We start from the raw sequence: 19,166 nt of genomic DNA, 5'->3' as shown, positions 1-19,166 counted from the left end.
GGCTGTTTTCCCAAGAAGTATGGACTTGCCACTGAAAAAACTTTTACCGTTGTAATTGAGACAGCGATTGCAAGTTGTTTCAACAGAAATCAAAGTTAGTCGAGAGCAGGTCTAAAAGTGAACTTATCCGAAATTTTGCGGGGGAGGTACCCGAAGGAAAGGGCAAATATATTCCAATTCAGCCAGACAGACAGACAGACGGACGGACATTGCTAAATCGACTCTAAATTGTCTGAAACACACTTCGTCCAAACATACTTGGGGTCTAAAACCATTATTTCGATGAGGCACATTTTGCCCGTATGAAAGTGCATATACCCTCGTTAGCATAAATACTGAGGGTATAAAAAAGGAAGAACTGTGTTAAGTTCGGCCGGGCCGAACTTTTTATACCCTCCACCACGAGTTGTATTGAAATAAACATGGAACAATTAATTCGTATGTGGCTAAAACCTTTAAAATACCGAAAATCTCTATCAGCTATATCAAAACGTGGTCCTAAACCGAATTTTTTTTAGAGGAATGCTGTATATCCCTAACGAAGACTATATACTTATTTCACGAATTCCTGTAATGCTGCTAAAACCTTGAAAATACCGAAAATTGGGGTTACCGTTGTTCTATGGGGCTATATAAAAACGAAGACCCGCGTTGAAAAAATTTCATGGATAGATATACTTTATAATTTCGAACATGATTATTTCAATGCGCTACAAACGGAAAAACAAACTTAATACGAGGGTCACTAAAAACCTTTTGGCCTATGTAACACACAGTGTCTCCAGGAGTCATTTGTCATTTGTTTGGAAAGTTTGACCTTTTTAGCCTAAGCGTACTCAGGACAGTTTCACATACGGCCATGTGTTGAGTTGTTTACAGTGGCTTGATTGAGACACCTCCAAAACATGGTTTTTGAACGTTTTTACAACAGAAGGTTTTTAGTGACCCTCGTATAGCCTCCATGCAATGGTGGAGGGTATAAAAACATAATGATATAGTTTTGCACCATATAATAAATATTTATAAATAATGCAAATGTTATTCAATACAAAATATCGAAATATCATACCTTACTCAATACAATGTTTCCCTCGAAAAAGTAAACCACTCTAATCAGATTGGAGTTGCGACAACGAACACAGACACTACACTGAAAAACCACCATGCTCCAATTACATTTTTTTTGTGTTCAACGCAGCAGGCTAAAAATATGAAGTGTGAGAAATGCGTCATGCGAAACGCCGCTCCATGCCGATAACAACTCCATTCCAATAATAGAAAACAATTCCATTTCATTCCAAGTGGCGAAGTCATAAAAAACCGAATGTATTGACTGTTTGTTTAGAAATATTCAAAACCAGCTGGAAGTACAATGAAAATCTCCTCAAAATGATTATTGAATTAAATCATAAAAATCAATTTTCGAAATATGTATGTATGTATCTTTGTGAGTGCTTTTGTTCTTTTTACGATTTGATATTTAATTTTTTGCTCGCTCGCTTGCTTGTCTGTTTCCATCTATAATTATGGAAAACCGCCGCTGTGTTTTTGAAGCAGCATCTTTTTGGTTTTTCTCATAATTTCCATGGTGGTCTTTTTCTTTGTCTCTCACATTCTCTCATCCATTTCACATAGCTTCGCGTGAATGGTGCCGCCGTTTTGTTTGTTATTCTTGTTCTTCTTCCAAATCGTCAGCAAGTGGAATCTCGTGCAGATTTTTGAATGTTTTCTTTTGGAATTGAATCAGTACGTCTTTACCTCTAAAAATCGTCGCAGCGTGCTTTTTATTCGAGAAAGAAAAACACCGCGTTCCGTATAATCCTTCGTTCGGCGTTGTGCATTTCTAAACGGACGGACGGCTAGACAAAAGACATTGTGCGGGTTCTTGTCGCATTTACTATGTGCTAGCGATGCGGTTCAATTTGATTTGGCCACTGTGAGTGAAAGTGAATATCAGAATCGTGGCACACATTTTTCTTTCCATCTTCGTGTGGTATCACGTAATTGTTGTCGTTGTTTTTGTGTTCTTGTCTGGAGTAGTGTTTTTTTAGCTCTTCAGTCAAAGAAATTGTTTTTTAATCTTAAAAGAAAATATTTTAATGTTTCTTTTACGTGATTTTTATTTAAAATTTGAAGATTTCTCGTATTAAATAGCCGTATATTGTGTTGATCACAAACGTTCGCTGTGGTGTTCTTGTTTCTTCTTCGAGAATTTTTTTTTTTCAATTTGATATGTGAATATTTAAGAAAAATGTGATTTGGTGTTTTTGTTTGTTATTATTTTATTTAAACACATAGAATCCAATTTAAAATTAAAATTTATTGTTTCAATTGCTGTGTCTTTTAATGTGCAAGTGGTGTTTGTGTTCATGTGAATTATTTATTTTCTAAATTAAATTTGTTATTGCTAAGCAACGAATAAAATTGCATTCTTATGAGAAACGAAGAAATCATTTGATATTAATCTTTAAAATATCTTCCGGCCGTCATTAAATATATTTCAATGTCTTATGGAAATTTCTTGGCAGACTTGCAAAAAGTTGATGATCTTATAGGTAAGTGTAGATGATGAGTTTCTTTATTATTTAAATAGCACATTATATACTTATTTACGCAAATTGGTGACAATATACTCATTTTTGTCGAATATAAGAAATCAAGTAAGTAAGGCATTATGTTCGGCCCGGTCGAACTATGAATACCCTGCACCATTAGTCAAAATTAAAAGTCGCATCATATAAATCTAAAAGGCCCTTTAAAGTTATTAACTCAGTGTACCTTATTTGTCAAACTATAGCCGATTTAAAAATACCTATTTGATACCCATATAAACAAGTAAAAAGCGTTAAGTTCGGACGGGCCGATCCTTTAAACCCTAATTTTTATATCCGAATTTTTTATACCCTCCACCATGTAAAATTTTGAACTAATATGCTATTCTTAAATTTTTTCCTAATACGAAAATACCAATTTCCACAATTTGTGGTGGGGAAGTTTTCCTAGCAAAAACAAAAAATCTTTACCAAATAAGGGTTTATATAGTACTTTGTGGTAGTAGTGACCATTTACAAAACACCCTACAAAGCCATTATTTTAACAAGGGGAAAAATGTGCTAAAACACGTAAAAAGTATCAGTCAAAAACGCATGTATTTAGAGGGTCTTCAAAATTTTGGGTAAAGCAAATACAAAAACTTTTTCATTGTTTAACTCTGCTTATGACAAGCAACAATTCTATGTTAATCATTCTTTTCAAAGCAAAGAAGACATGCAAAACGGTGGTGGATATGATTTTCTTTAGTTCGACTCATTTTGTGGGGTAATCTGCTTTGAGACCATGCAGCAAATTTCTCATTGTGTTTAATTTACTTGATGGGCTTATTGATCTGTTTATCGATGCAGATTCGGCGGCAAATGGAACTGATTAAGTTGTTTGGTTATAACTGAAACTATAGCCTTCTCTACCTCCGCCCGCAACTTAAAAAAGAACTCTCGTGCCGACAGTGAGCGTTGAACACACTAGGGGTACGTATTACAAAGCAAAAGTCGACATTTCTAATTTCTGATCGATCAAAAATTGATCTTTCAATCTTTTGATTTCTACTTAGATCTCAAAAATCGAATTTTCGATGATTTTATTTTATTATGTCTGTTCGATAATTTCGCAAGTAAAAAGTACTTTTTTTCTCTCAACTCGCTCTCTTGTACTGAACAAGTTTGTCATCGAACAGCATTTTGCACAAATTTGTTATCGTAGAGACCTATTATCAACAGATTTTTTGTCTTTCGACTCTTATCCTTTCCATTTTGTATAATTATTGTAAACAATGCTCCAGAACCTGCCACAATGAAAACGTTCAAAAGTTTTTTTTTCAAATAGAGCCTTTACAAGGACTGTTAAAACTTTGGATATGTGGATACGACAAAAATAATTTGAAAAACTACAAGGACCCAAAAGGTATTTTCGCCATAGATCAAGGTTCAGAGTTATGGCGTGGTGAATTTTTTGGTTGTCACATACATATAAATGCTTGAGAAAATGGCTTTATATTTATATTTTTTTCATTTTGTTTTTTTGTCGTTACATTCTACAAAAATCTAATAGTCAAAAGAGAAATCGATCATTTCGACAGCAAAAATCTCAAAATCAACATAGACAAGTAAGAAAGCGTTAAGTTCGGCCGGGACGTGACGTCACAACCCTCAGAATTACGAAAATCGGATGGTACCTTTCTACGTGGACCTATACTGACGAATTGCAGTCGGAAAGGTTTTTACCTAAAACGTAGCCTAAATACCAAATTTCAGCAATTTCGGTGGCTGATTTTCGGAATTTGAAGGTTGTGACCACAAACCTTCAAATACCGAAGATGTACCGTTCTTTAAGGACAATATAAAGGCGTGGACCCATACCTAAAAATTTCAGGTGAAAACTTTTGTACCCCCAACTAAGACTAGATACCAAATTTCAGCCATTTCGTTTCATTATTGTGTTCACAACCTTCAAAATACCAAAATAGGGAGGTACCGTCCTATTGGGGATACACTAAGACGTGAACCGTTACCGAAAAAAATTGGGATGAGATTTTATACTCCTAACGAAGACTAAATACCAAATGTCAGCCATTTCGAAGGAATATTGAGGCGACAACCTGCAAAATACCCATAATCGGGAGGTATTGTTCGATGATGCTCTATGAAGGTGTAGACCTAACCGATAAATTTCATATGGAAATTTCGGTGAATATTGAGGCCACAACCTTCAAAATACTGAAAATCGGGAGGTACCGTTCTATGGGGCCTATATGAAGGCGTGGACCTATACCGACAAAATTCAGGGGAAAGTTTTGTAACCCCAACGAAGACTAACCCCCTGTTTTTGTGAAAGTTTTTATTATTCTCACACGAACTGTCAAATTTTGTAGATCCATTTACTGGCCTCAGCGCAAATGTAGAGCTCTGATTTTTAAAAGAGGATTTCTTAACTATATGTGGAACGCGTCTAAGAAAAATTAGGTCCGTATGTAATCTGGGAGCTGAGCTATGGATGTCTAAATTATTACGAATATAGACGAACGAACAAAAAATAGTTACAAAAACAGGGGGTAAGTGCCAAATTTCAGCCATTTCGGAGGAATATTGAGGCCACAAACTTTAAAATACCGAAAATCGGGAGGTATTGTTCTATGGGGGCTATATGAAGGCGTGAAACCTATACCGACAAATTTTATATGGTAAGTTTTTTACCCCAAATGAAGACTAAATACCAAATTTCAACAATTTCGGTGGAATATTGATGCGGGAAACTTCAAAATGCCGTAAATACGGAGGTATCGTTCTATGGGAGCTATATGAAGGCGTGGACCTATACCGACGAATTTCATATGGAACGTTTAATACCCCAAACAATTACCCAATTTCAGTCGTTTCAGAGGCCACAACCTTTAAAATACCGAAAATCGGGAGGTATTGTTCTATGGGGGCTACATGAATGCGTGGACCTATACCGACAAATTTCATATGGAATATTTTATAACCTAAATGAAGACTAAATACCATGTTTCAACAATTTCGTTGGAATATTGATGCCGCAAACTTCAAAATACCGAAAATCGGGAGGTATCGTTCTATGGGGGCTATATGAAGGCGTGGACCTATCTATACCGACAAAATTGTGGGAGAAAGTTTTATACCCCCAAGGAAGACTAAGTACAAAATTGCAGCCATTTCGGTGTAATAATGAAGATAAATCCTTCAAAATACCGAAAATCGGGTGGTACCGTTCTATGGGTGCTATATCTATATGTGGATCGATATAGCTCATTTGCAATACCAAACATCCTAGGAGTAATAGAAACTTCTATACCACATTCTATACCACATTGTGGGTGACGTAGGGGATGGAAGATACCAAGCAACGGTCCTGACCGGTTTTAACATGGCAAAGCCCAGGATTTATCTTGGTCCCTCCCTAAAGCATGAGTTTGGTTGTGGATTCGTAGTTAGTCGGAGACTAAAACATCTGGTATCCAGCTTCACCCCAGTGAATGAAAGACTTGTTGCAATTCGAATAAAAGCTAAATTCTTCAACATTAGCTTTATTTGCGCTCATGCTCCCACTGAAGAAAAGGAAGAACAGACCAAAGATATATTTTACGAGCGCTTAGAAGAAACTTATGACCGTTGTCCTGCCCATGACATTAAAATCATTCGATTTTAATGCCAAAATTGGAAAGGAGAATATCTTTGGCCCAACAGTCGGGAAATTCAGTCTCCACAGTGAAACATCTGACAATGGTATGAGGCTGATAGACTTTGCAGCTGCAAAAAACATGGTAGTTAGCAGTACCAGATTTAATCATATCGATATTCATAAGGGCACCTGGCTGTCTCCAGATCAGAAAACAAGAAACCAAATTGATCATGTTGTGATAGATGGAAGACATTCATCGAGCGTGTTGGATGTACGATCGTTCCGAGGCGCAAACATTGATTCGGACCACTACCTTGTTGCAGCAAAGGTACGCACCCGCTTAAACGTAGCAAACAAAGTACGATCAGACACAACACGAAAGTTAGACATCGTAAGCTGCAATCACAACAGATAGCCACAGCATATTCCACTCAACTAGCCCAATTGCTTAATCAGAGCACTCCTCATCCCGATAACATATCAGCGCAATGGCAAAGCATTGCCCACTCCATGCAAACAGCCGCAAAATCCATACTTGGATACCAGAGACCTCCACCAAGTAATCCATGGTATGATGAGGAGTGTCGTGCTGCCACCGAAGAGAAAAATGCGGCATATAAGGCTACTTTACAATCCGTAGCAACGCTTAGCGCACGAGAGGGATACGGGAGAAAAGGAGAGAGGAGAAACGTCTTTTCCTCAGGAAAAAGAGAGAGATGGAAAAGCGGGAGTGTGAAAAAATCGAGATGTACAGGAGCCAGAATGAAGTCCGAAAATTCTACCAAAGAGTCAAGCATCAAACTGATGACACATCCTCCTGTAGAGACCAGCAAGGTAATTTGGTAACTGATACAGATAGTGTACTCAAGATATGGAAAGAACATTTTTCAAATCTGTTGGTATCCAATAGCAGCGAAGATGACGAAGATACCACAGTCCCAATCCCAGAAGATGGTATTGAATGTATACCGCCCAGCCAAGATGAGGTAAAGACAGCAATAAATCGGCTGAAGAATAATAAGGCAGCAAGGGCCGATGGCTTACCAGCCGAGATGTTCAAAACCGGAGGCGACACGCTGATAAGGTGTATTCATCAGCTAGTTAGCACCATCTGGCAGGAAGAACGAGTACCCGACGATTGGAACCTGAGTATCCTGTGCCCCGTCCACAAGAAGGGAGATAAGACTGTATGCTCTAACTATAGGAGCATAAGTCTACTCCCTATTGCCTACAAGATCGTGTTAGGGATATTGTGCGAACGACTATAGCCTATGGTCAACGAGATAATTGGACCATACCAATGCGGCTTTAGACCTGGCAAGTCCATCATTGACCAGATATTTACCCTGCGGCAAATCCTGGAGAAGACCCAAGAGATGCATCGACAGCCCGCTGCTTTCAAAGTTATTCCAAGCCATGTCTGAATTTGGTATTCCCGCAAAGCTCATCCGGCTTTGTAAAATGACTTTAACTGACACGAGGTCCACATTTAAAATAGGAAAGAACCTCTCCGAAGAGTTTGGTACCAAAAGAGGTTTCAGACAAGGAGACAGCCTTTCGTGTGACCTCTTCAACATCCTGCTAGAAAAGGTTATACGAGAGGCAAACGTCAAAAGAAGTGGCACAATCTACACCAATAGTCACATGTTACTTGCTTATGCTGATGATATAGACATCATGGTCCGATCAGTAAAAGAAGTAACTGATACCTTTATAAAGGTCGAGGAGGATCTGCGAAAGTGGGTCTGGCGGTAAACGGTGAGAAGACCAAGTTGATGGTGTCGACGCGCAATGCATCCATTGAGCTCGGACCGACTGTGGATGTTGGTTCCTATAATATTGAGGTAGTAAAAGACTTCGTCTACCTCGACACCTCCGTAAATACAACAAACGACATCAGTTGTGAAATAAAAAGAAGAATTGTATTGGCAAACAGATGCTACTTTGGTTTAAGTAAGCAGTTTAAAAACAAAGCCACATCTCGTCAAACAAAAATAACGCTCTACAAAACACTGATACTACCCGTGCTGATGTATGGCTCCGAAGCCTGGGTACTTGCGCAAGCAGACATGGCAGTGCTTGGTGTGTTTGAGAGAAAAATTCTTCGAAAGATCTACGGACCAATCTGCGTTGACGGTGAATATCAACGTCGCATGAACCACGAGCTGTATATGCTATACAACGACATCAACATAGTAAAACGTATCGAGATGCATTGCGTTGGCTAGACCATATCATAAGAATGAGCGATGATGAACCCGCTAAAAAGGCGTATGAATACATGCCACATGGCGGTGCACGCAGAATTGGCAGGCCAAAGAATAGATGGCGCAAACAAGTGGATGATGAGATGAAAAGGCGCGGTATTCCAGAGTGCAAAGCAACAAATAGAGAGGAATGGAGATCTCTTCTTAGTTCGGCCTATAGAACAAATGTTCTGTAATGGGCCAGCTAAGTAAGTAAGTATACCACATTGTAAATCTCTATCTTAAAAGTTGCGAGCTGTAACTCGATTTCTAAAGACGGACTGACGGACAGACGTACATGCTTATATCAACTTAGAATTTTGCCCTGGTCAAGAATATACGTATATACTTTATGGGGTCCCCGATGAATATTTCGATGTGTTACAAACCGAATGATAAATTTAATTATACCCTCCATATTATGGTGGAGGGTATAAAAATTGATCTTACGATTTTATGTGAAGTCAAAGATCGACTTCGATTGTTAGATATCATGATACCAAAAAAAATTGATTAATCGAAAGTTAACTTACTTAGTAAGGGTTTATTCGGCTCATGTGGCTCTCAATTATTTGTTGAGTAAATACCAATGGAGAAGTCTTTAATCCCTTGCCATATGACATGTAATTTTGCCTTTAAAAGTTTTTTTTTGGCCGATTAATGGTAAAAAAGAGTCCATATTTTGTTAAAAATCAAAATTTCGATTTTGACTGTTAACCATTTTTTTTTTTTTTGAAAAATTTTTATTTTTAAAATTCATTCGTTATTAGGTACTAAATAAGCCCACAAAAATATATGATGATAGGTCCATTCGTTTTCGAGCTTCAGACGACATCGCTAAACTCTTCGTTAAATAAGGGGGTAACCCCTTAATGAGGTGGTCACTGAAAATGGTAAATAATATGTTCGCCTGCAAACCTTTGCAACTGACACTTTTATACGTTTAAAGTACTCACTTTCCACAACAACAATAATATCGATATACACATTTACACTACAGAAAACTTCGTAACTAGCGATAACTGTCTGTTCGGCAAGGATTTTGATCGATAAGAACCCCAAATGCCAAATTGTAGCTAACTCGGTCTGAAAATGTAGGTAAAACCGTCAAAATACCTGAAATCGGATGGGTGATGGTTATATGAGTGCTATACCAAAACGAGGACGGACGAAGATGGACTAAATCTTCGAACTTGATCTGCTCACAAAGAAAAAAATGCATTTTTTTTTCAAAATTTCAGAGTTCTATCTCAATTTTGTGGATGCTACAGTGATTACCGACTATGTGATACCCTACACCTACACCCTGTGCATAATCTTTTCAATCGTAAACCTTTTTTTAGTTTTATACTTGGTAATGATTGAATGCTTTACTGGTCTTTTTTCTTTATATGAGAATAAAAACCGCTATAATTTTTGCGCACATCGTCCAATTTTGTGAACGCGAACAGATTTGAAACCAGAATTTTTTTCTTAACCTCTACGACAAAAAATGTGAATATGTTCGCAAAAAAATTTTTTAATTTTTTTCAAATGGAATTTCAAAGGATTTTTGTTTTTTGCCATATACGAGTACACTTTGATACGAACAAAAATGTGCCTCATCGAAATAACGGTTTGGACGAAATTCGTTTCAGACAATTTTTCTAGCGCGCACGATAAATCTCGAACGGATCAACCGATTCGAACCAAATTTTGGGTATCATAATATTTTGTCCAAACTTAGTTTAAGTTCGAAGATGGGCAATATCGGTTCACTCCTTCGGGTACCTCCCCCACAAAAGTTCAAATTTTGTCTGTAAAATGGTGTGAACGATAACTCTCGAAGGGAGCAATCGATTTGGTCCAAACTTTGCTAATCGTATTATTCCTTCTAGATATAGATCGGGTTCGAACATGGAGTATATTGGTCCACTCCTTCGAGTTCATCCCACACAAAATTCGGATAAAGTGAAGTTTAAAAGCTCCTCTCGGATAGTTCTGAAAATTTTTTTCAGTAAGTTTTTCTTGCGGCTTCCTTTACGACAGTACAATTTTTTTCTTGCGCAAGTCCATACTTCCTGATATATTGGTCTAAAAGCTCCAAGAAACACTGTCGGCACCAAACAAAATGACTTACCCGAAAGATAATTCTCGCAGGGTGTTCTGATTAGTGTAGACCTTGCACATCGTATTATTTTATCCAGTCATGTATCAGGTTGGAATATGTATAGTATCGGTCAACTTCTTAGGGTACCTCCCACACAAAATTCGGATTAAGTGAAGCTTAAGAGCTCCTCTCGCATCGTTTTGATTCTTTTTTCTGTAGGTTGTTCGAGCGGGCTTATTTACAACAGAACATTTTTTGGGAGTAAGTCAATACTTCCTAAGATAACTCTAAAAGCCTGGGTACATAAGCTGCCTCGTCTGCTTGCCTTGCTTGCTTCTGATAAGAGAATAAAAACATTTTTTCGAAGTAAGTCAATACTTCATAAGATAACTCTAAAGGCCTGGGTACATAAGCTGCCTCGCCTGCTTGCCTTGCTTGCTTCTGATAAGAGAATAAAAAAGAAAAGGGCAACCTAGTTCGAAATTCGGCTTCTTTAATCTTTTATTTTAGCAGGAAAGCAAGACAATCAGGCGAAGCAGCTTATGTACCCAAGCCTTAACTTTTTCAAAAATTTCCTTCAGTCTTAGTTTAACGTAAGTTTGGTTATTAAACATGTTTGGTATATGTCAATGGTTTGGTACAGCCCCACATTACGGTAAATAGATATCTTAAAGCAAACTCGTTTGGGTAAGTTTTTTTGTCAGGACAGCTGACTGATACTTTCTTACTTGTTTTAATTGTGATTTATTATATAACAATATCTTCAAAATCTTTCGTCCGTTACAACATATCATAATTTATAATTATGAAGTGATTCCCTCTAAATTTCAAGTTTATAGTACTTGTTTATTACAAAAAATGAAAAAAAAATATTAAAGTTCATTGCTTTCAATATATTTTAACTCGATACTATTAGTTACGACGTAAAATATAAAATGATTTACTTCAATCAAACACAAAAATGATGTCAAAAAAGTAAATGAACTTATCTCAGACGCAACAAATAACGCCAAACCAAGAACAGTAACAAAATATATCACACGAAAAGTGTTCAATTGTATAGTGTCCGATATAACGGACGGTCTGTAAAACCTAAGATAATTTATAAATAACAAAAATTTTTTCTTGAAATGTTTTATTTATCTTACTATTATTCATACAGAAAGTATGAATAAAAGTCGCCATGGAACTTCATGCATTAATGGGTAAAGACGTTTTTGTTTAATTTCAAGCATATTCTGTTGAAACTGATGTTTTTCAATAATTTGTGTTTGAAATTACGCATTTTCATAAATTGCACTATAATTTGTAAATTATTACGCACCACCTAAAAATTAACAAAAAATCATAGTGATGTTCATTGCAATTTCCAACAAATAACTGGCATCGGTTTTGAGGATTTCCCGTCAAACCGTGTTCGTTAAATTTTGCTTAAAATGTCACTGTAAGCAAATTTTCCAAAAATAATTTTATTGAATGCCGTTTGAATGCTTTTCAAGGAATGATTTGATGTATTTACCAAAGGTACTTCTTGTGGTTCAGATTTTTACGATATGCATTTTTCCGTAATTCTTTTGATAATTGACCTTCACATCGTGTGCCATCGAATTAGCATCACATTTAATCGAAACGATACACATTGCATTATTTCGGCCAAAGTTCCATTACATTCGCAAATGACTTTCTTGTGCTCCCTATTACGAGTGAATTATTTTATTCTCGAATTCCATTCCTACATAAGAGATTTGTTGGAGTCCATGGAAGTTTATTTCATTTGTTATTTTATGGCGGTACATGTAGAGAAAAACTGGGTTTCTTAGATTTTCAACCTAAATCGGGGATAACTTGCTTAATTCACAACGAATTTCTATTATTATTATAATTTTTTAATTTTTTTTTTTTTTGTTTTTTTTTTTTAAAGGGGAGCATTATATATTTCTAACAACCCGCACGTTCCAAAAAAACTTATAAAGGGTGATCCATTTAGAGGTTCCTACTTTATTTAAAGAAAAAAACACAGAAAAATTAAATTGAATGGGGAATGTTTATCATTTGAAAGAACTTTCGATGACATTTATTTTTTGCAGATTATGTCTAACAAATATTGGCCGAGGCTACGTCTCAGACGGTCTACGCGTTGAGTCCAATTTTCAATGTCTCGTTCAAGCTTTTCGACTGGTAACTGCCGATTGACACGTCTGATGTTTTCCCCAAGACCGGAATCGAAGCGACGTTATCCGCATACATATTCTCACAGGACTAGACACGCCGTTCAGAATCGGCGATAACTGTAGGGCCCATATCATTGAGCTAATATGAATTGGGGTGCACTCATTGATATGAGAGAATTCTCCCTTGTCCCTTATGCGATGTTTGTGGATGAATTATATTATATTATTATTCTCACAGGAAAGAGGCTAACGGAGTGATATGAGACGATCTTGGTGGTCCAAAACGTGCTCACCGAATTGTTCTTTTAGTAAATCCATGTGTGGGAAGTGGCCGCCGTTTTGTTGAAACCTTATATTCCTTCAGTAGTGCGATTCTCTAAATGATTTTTTGAGTTACCGACAAAAATCGATAAAATTAAAACTCAAAATTATGAATGAAAAGTTCAAAAAAGTTGACAACACTGTAGCTATCGGTAGAACTTACGACTAGTTTTTCTTAGCCGCTAACTTACCGAATAATATCGTTAATTACCGAAATTATAAGCATTTTAGTTAGAGAATCGCACTACAGGAGTATTATTGCTGTCTAGATCTCTTTCCGACTGAGAATAAGATAATAAAAATTGTCAGCATGAACTAATATATATGGTATATTATACCAGTTTGATGTTTCTCTCTTTGGTAAAATTTTCGATCTTTATTCTCGATTTTTTCTAATCCTGGACATTCGAGGTGTAGATTTATAAGTCATGAGGGTTATGTTACTAAACCAACGCATAAAATGGCATTAAACGAAGAGTTGTAACATTCGAATGAATTATTGTGAATATACTTGGCATTTGATGTTCAAGGAGCGCCAAAGAATCGGTATCAAAGAAGGGGTCATAGGCATTTGAACATTTACCCAGAGATTCTCTCACAGGTCACCTGAAGTGTTCCACTATTGTTAACCTGTGAACTCGACACATAGCTTTCAGCTTTGTTTTTCCTTTTTAAATAAGCCCACCTAATAGAGGTGATTGAGGCCACCTTTTTTAGAACGAATGAAACTTTTCCATACGTTGTATACAGCTTTATGACGCTTAGAACTTTATGACAGTTAAACAGCAAGACCAAAAGGTAAAATCTTCGTCACATGCATCATCTCAATATAATACCATACAATATTAGTGGTCAACCTGAGCTATAATCTATTTATGTATGTAAATTAGGATTTTTATTTGTCACGTTATATCTTCATTCTTATTCGAGTAATTAGAATAGGGTGACCATATTCAGAAAAATAATCTCAGGCATTTCATTTCACACAATGCGTTTATTTATATAATTTATTTCAAGGGCTATAGTCGAATAAACCGCGGTGAAAAAAATTGCCAGCAAATATGAAACATTTTTGGGCAATAATTTTCTAAAGGCCATAATATTATGGGCACTTGCTTTATTTCTATGAGCCACCTTGATTTCGAAAGTGTAAACGATGTGCTTTAAATGTAATACAATGTAGTAATTTTCCAAGGTACAAATCCTACAAATAATATCGAATTAAAAATTGTTGATCGAAACAAAACGAAACATGAGGTGAAAAGTGATGTAGTGCTTCACTAAGTATATTCTGAGTATCTTTTTTTAAAATGATGTGGTGCGATACGTACTTGTGCTGAAATGTCAAGTAAATAATTCATATTGCAATCCTTTTGGGATAGGGATATGTAATCAAAATCAAAAATCGGGGTCTTTAAAACCTTTTCAAGCGAAGTATGCTGATTAAAATCATTGCGTTGTAATAGAGACCACTCATACTACCTGTAGTAAAATCAGACTTGGGGGCTCTTTTGTGCCCTAAATATTGGTATAATTCGGTACCCATATTTCGTTGTTACTGTTGTATTCATGATCACCCCCAATTAAAATATCAACACGATCCATGAAGTGACCATACACTGGATTTAAGTGCAAAAACGTTAAACTTTTATGGATGATTCTAGAAGGAATGACGGAAACTCCACCCTGTCTCTATATCTGAAAGTACAGGCTTGCAAAGCAAGGACACATATTATATCATGGTGAAATGGAACACAAGCGATCAACAAAAAGTCCTTTAGGGATAGGGATACATAATCAAAGTCAAAAGTTGACTTTTGAACTCTTCGGTTTGGTCTAATGGCTAAATGATCGCATCGAGGAGCAAACGTCGAAAACTACAAACCATTGTATTATTGCTGTGTAGTAGCAAAGGTTCGCACTCGTTTGAACTTGGCGAATCAAATACGAACAGACAAAACACGAAGTCGCAGCATATTCCACTATACTCATCCAACTGCTAATGAAAGAACTCCCCATTGTCATACCAGATGACTCCAACAACAACCCTATGGTGTAACCAAAAATATCATGCTACTACCGAAGAGAACAATGCAGAATAAGGATCTGCTCTGTAATCTGTATCAATGCGTAGCGCAAGGATATAGCCGGACGGGGCCGACCATGTGATACCCTACACCACTTCCTCTGGGCACTGTTTTCCACGGAATTTATTTAATATGATTGCGACACGTTTTGTTATTGATATAATTCATTGAAAGTTAGCATCCCGATATAATTTACATCAAAGAAAAGGTCAAGAGTGTTTATCGAGGTGTCAGAATATTTCCACCAGAGTTTAGAGATTAGACCAAAATTTAAATTTGGATATTTTTTTACAATTGTCAATGGTCAATTTCACGAGCTAAATACTATCCGATCATTTTTCAAAATTATTTGAATTTTTCTTACCAAACCTCTTACTTCCTACAACTTTTTCAGTATTAAAATATAACTGCAACCTTTAGCGTGATTATGGTTACACTACACATAATTAAAACTGTGGCATTCCTGTACATATACGTACAAGGCTGTATATATGTTTCCCTTCCCTACTTTATACGAATATTTCGATGTGTTACAAAAGGAATGACATATATAGTTATATCCACTATCATATGGTCGAGGGTATTAAAAAGGTATTTGTGAAATCCATAGGTGAAACTACACTTTCTAAACGCATAACGACAGATAACAGAATGAAACCATAACTATATAAAAAAAAACTGCAGAAAAATTTACACTTTAGTGCCTTCTAAAATGACGGTGTCAAAATCTATTTTAAACACATTTATTTTGTGTGTCAGATTCTGTAAATGATAACTATATTTGAAAAACATTGAACTTGATTTTTCTCTGAGAATTTTTTAGTAAATGTACACATACATGTGTATGTATATAAACGTATGTATATTAAACTCCCAGCAAAATGTTCGATGTCAAAGATGCTATTCAAGAACGGGTGCAAGTGAAATGGAATGTCATTTTTTTATCATCTTCACTCATTCTGATGGTGACGTAGGGGATGGAAGATACCAAGCAACGGTCCTGACCGGTTTTAACATGGCAAAGTCCAGGATTTATCTTGGTCCCTCTTTCATCTCAAGTGGACACTGACCTTCCCGTGGTGTCACCTGGGGAACTGCCTTTAACACCCGTTAAAGGTAGTGAGCTAACATGTGCCTCGCGTTCTCCCATAAGAACGTTAAAAACTTGGGTTTAGGCGTCGGGTAAGTAACCCTCCCCTAGAAAAAACAGCATACTATGAAAAAACGAAAGAAAAGAAAAACAGCCCCCTCTGAAGTTGACGAACCCCGCAAACGTTTTAAGGACCATGATCTGCGAATCTGCTCCTGGAATGTTCGCACTCTTTATAGAGAAGGTGCAGTCTTCGCATTGGCAGACGTACTTGAAAAGTACAAGGCCGATATTACTGCCATACAGGAAATACGATGGATTGGGAAAGGCGTCACAACAACACCTAAAGGTGACGCACTGTATTATAGCTGCCATGACGTAAAGCATGAGTTTGGTTGCGGATTTGTAGTTAGTCGGAGACTAAAACATCTGGTATCCAGCTTCACTCCAGTGAATGAAATACTTGCTGCAATTCGAATAAAAGCTAAATTCTTCAACATCAGCTTTATTTGCGCTCATGCTCCCACTGAAGAAAAGGACGAACACACCAAAGATATATTTTACGAGCGCTTAGAAGAAACATATGACAGTTGCCCTGCCCATGACAATAAAATCATTCTAGGCGATTTTAATGCCAAAATTGGAAAGGAGAATATCTTTGGCCCAACAGTCGGGAAATTCAGCCTCCACAGCGAAACATCTGACAATGGTATGAGGCTGATAGACTTTGCAGCTGCAAAAAACATGGTAGTTAGCAGTACCAGATTTAATCATCTCGATATTCATAAGGGCACCTGGCTGTCTCCAGATCAGAAAACAAGAAATCAAATTGATCATGTTGTGATAGATGGAAGACATTCATCGAGCGTGTTGGATGTACGATCGTTCCGAGGCGCAAACATTGATTCGGACCACTACCTGGTTGCAGCAAAGGGGTGCGTACCTTAAACGTAGCAAACAAAGTACGAACAGACACAACACGAAAGATAGACATCGGTAAGCTGCAATCACAACAGATAGCCACAGCATATTCCACTGAACTAGCCCAATTGCTTAATCAAAGCACTCCTCATCCCGATAACATATCAGCGCAATGGCAAAGCATTGCCCACTCCATGCAAACAGCCGAAAAGTCCATACTTGGATACCAGAGGCCTCCACCAAGGAATTCATGGTATGATCAGGAGTGTCGTGCTGCCACCGAAGAGAAAAATGCGGCATATAGGGCTACTTTACAATCCGTAGCAACACGTAGCGCACGAGAGAGGAATGGGGAGAAAAGGAGAGAGGAGAAACGTCTTTTCCGCAGGAAAAAGAGAGAGATGGAAAAGCGGGAGTGTGAAAAAATCGAGATGTACAGGAGCCAGAATGAAGTCCGAAAATTCTACCAAAGAGTCAAGCATCAAACTGATGGCTTTGGTACAGGCGCATCCTCCTGTAGAGACCAGCAAGGTAATTTGGTAACTGATACAGATAGTGTACTCAGGATATGGAAAGAACATTTTTCAAAACTGGCAGCAGGAGCCGATGGCTTACCAGCCGAGCTGTTCAAAACCGGAGGCGACACGCTGATAAGGTGTATTCATCAGCTAGTTAGCACCATCTGGCAGGAAGAACGAGTACCCGACGATTGGAACCTGAGTATCCTGTGCCCCGTCCACAAGGGAGATAAGACTGTATGCTCTAATTATAGGGGCATAAGTCTACTCCCTATTGCCTACAAGATCGTGTCAGGGATATTGTGCGAACGACTAAAGCCTATGGTCAACGAGATAATTGGGCCATACCAATGCAGCTTGAGACCTGGCAAGTCCACCATTGACCAGATATTGACCCTGCGGCAAATCCTGGAGAAGACCCAAAAGATGCAGATCGACACCTACCACTTTTTTGTCGATTATAAAGCAGCTTTCGACAGCCCGCTGCGTTCAAAGGTATTCCAAGCCATGTCTGAATTTGGTATCCCCGCAAAGCTCATCCGGCTTTGTAAAATGACTTTAACTGACACGAGGTCCTCAGTTAAAATAGGAAAGGACCTTTCGAAGAGTTTGGTACCAAAAGAGGTTTCAGACAAGGAGACAGCCTTTCGTGTGATCTCTTTAACATCCTGCTGGTTACACGAGAGGCAAACGTCAAAAGAAGTGGCACAATCTACACCAATAGTCACATGTTACTTGCTTATGCTGATGATATAGACATCATAGGCCGATCAGTAAAAGAAGTAACTGATACCTTTATGAAGGTCGAAGGAGAATCTGCTAAAGTGGGTCTGGCGGTAAACGGTGAGAAGACCAAGTTGATGGTGTCGACGCGCAATGCGTCCATTGAGCTCGGACCGACTGTGGAAGTTGGTTCCTATAATATTGAGGTAGTAAAATACTTCGTCTACCTCGGCACCTCCGTAAACACAACAAACGACATCAGTTGTGAAATAAAAAGAAGAATTGTATTGGCCAACAGATGCTACTTTGGTTTAAGTAAGCAGTTTAAAAACAAAGCCACATCTCGTCAAACAAAAATAACGCTCTACAAAACACTGATACTACCCGTGCTGATGTATGGCTCCGAAGCCTGGGTACTTGCGCAAGCAGACATGGCAGTGCTTGGTGTGTTTGAGAGAAAAATTCTTCGAAAGATCTACGGACCAATCTGCGTTGACGGTGAATATCGACGTCGCATGAACCACGAGCTATATCTGCTGTACAACGACATCAATATTGTTAAACGTATCGAGATGCAGCGATCGCGTTGTCTAGGTCATATCAAAAGAATGAGCGATGATGACCCCGCTAAAAAGGTGTATAAACACGGACCGCTTGGCGGTGCACGCAGAATTGGCAGGCCAAGGAATAGATGGCGCAAACAAGTGGATGATGAGATAAAAAGGCGCGGTATTCCAGAAAACGAAGCAACAAATAGAGAGAATTGGAGATCTTTTCTTTGTTCGGCCTATAGAACAAATGTTCTGTA

At 37.7% G+C, this 19,166-nt stretch overlaps 1 protein-coding gene across 1 annotated transcript in view; it reads left to right on the top strand.

Annotated features, from left to right (window-relative positions):
* Positions 1-1,674: 1,674 nt before the first annotated feature.
* LOC141398057 (uncharacterized) overlaps positions 1,675-19,166 on the top strand; it is an 83,221-nt gene continuing 65,729 nt past the window's right edge. The window contains exon 1 of the mRNA XM_073975178.1: positions 1,675-2,555. Coding sequence (XP_073831279.1) covers positions 2,504-2,555 — 52 coding nt within the window. The 5' untranslated portion in view covers positions 1,675-2,503. The remainder of the gene's footprint in view (positions 2,556-19,166) is intronic.

The sequence above is a fragment of the Musca autumnalis genome, unplaced genomic scaffold (genome assembly GCF_047663935.1).
Source record: "Musca autumnalis isolate F117 unplaced genomic scaffold, ASM4766393v1 scaffold_3, whole genome shotgun sequence".
Classification (NCBI taxonomy): domain Eukaryota; kingdom Metazoa; phylum Arthropoda; class Insecta; order Diptera; family Muscidae; genus Musca; species Musca autumnalis.
The sequence above is the reverse complement of the archived record's forward strand: the minus strand, read 5'-3'. Positions and strand labels throughout refer to the sequence as shown.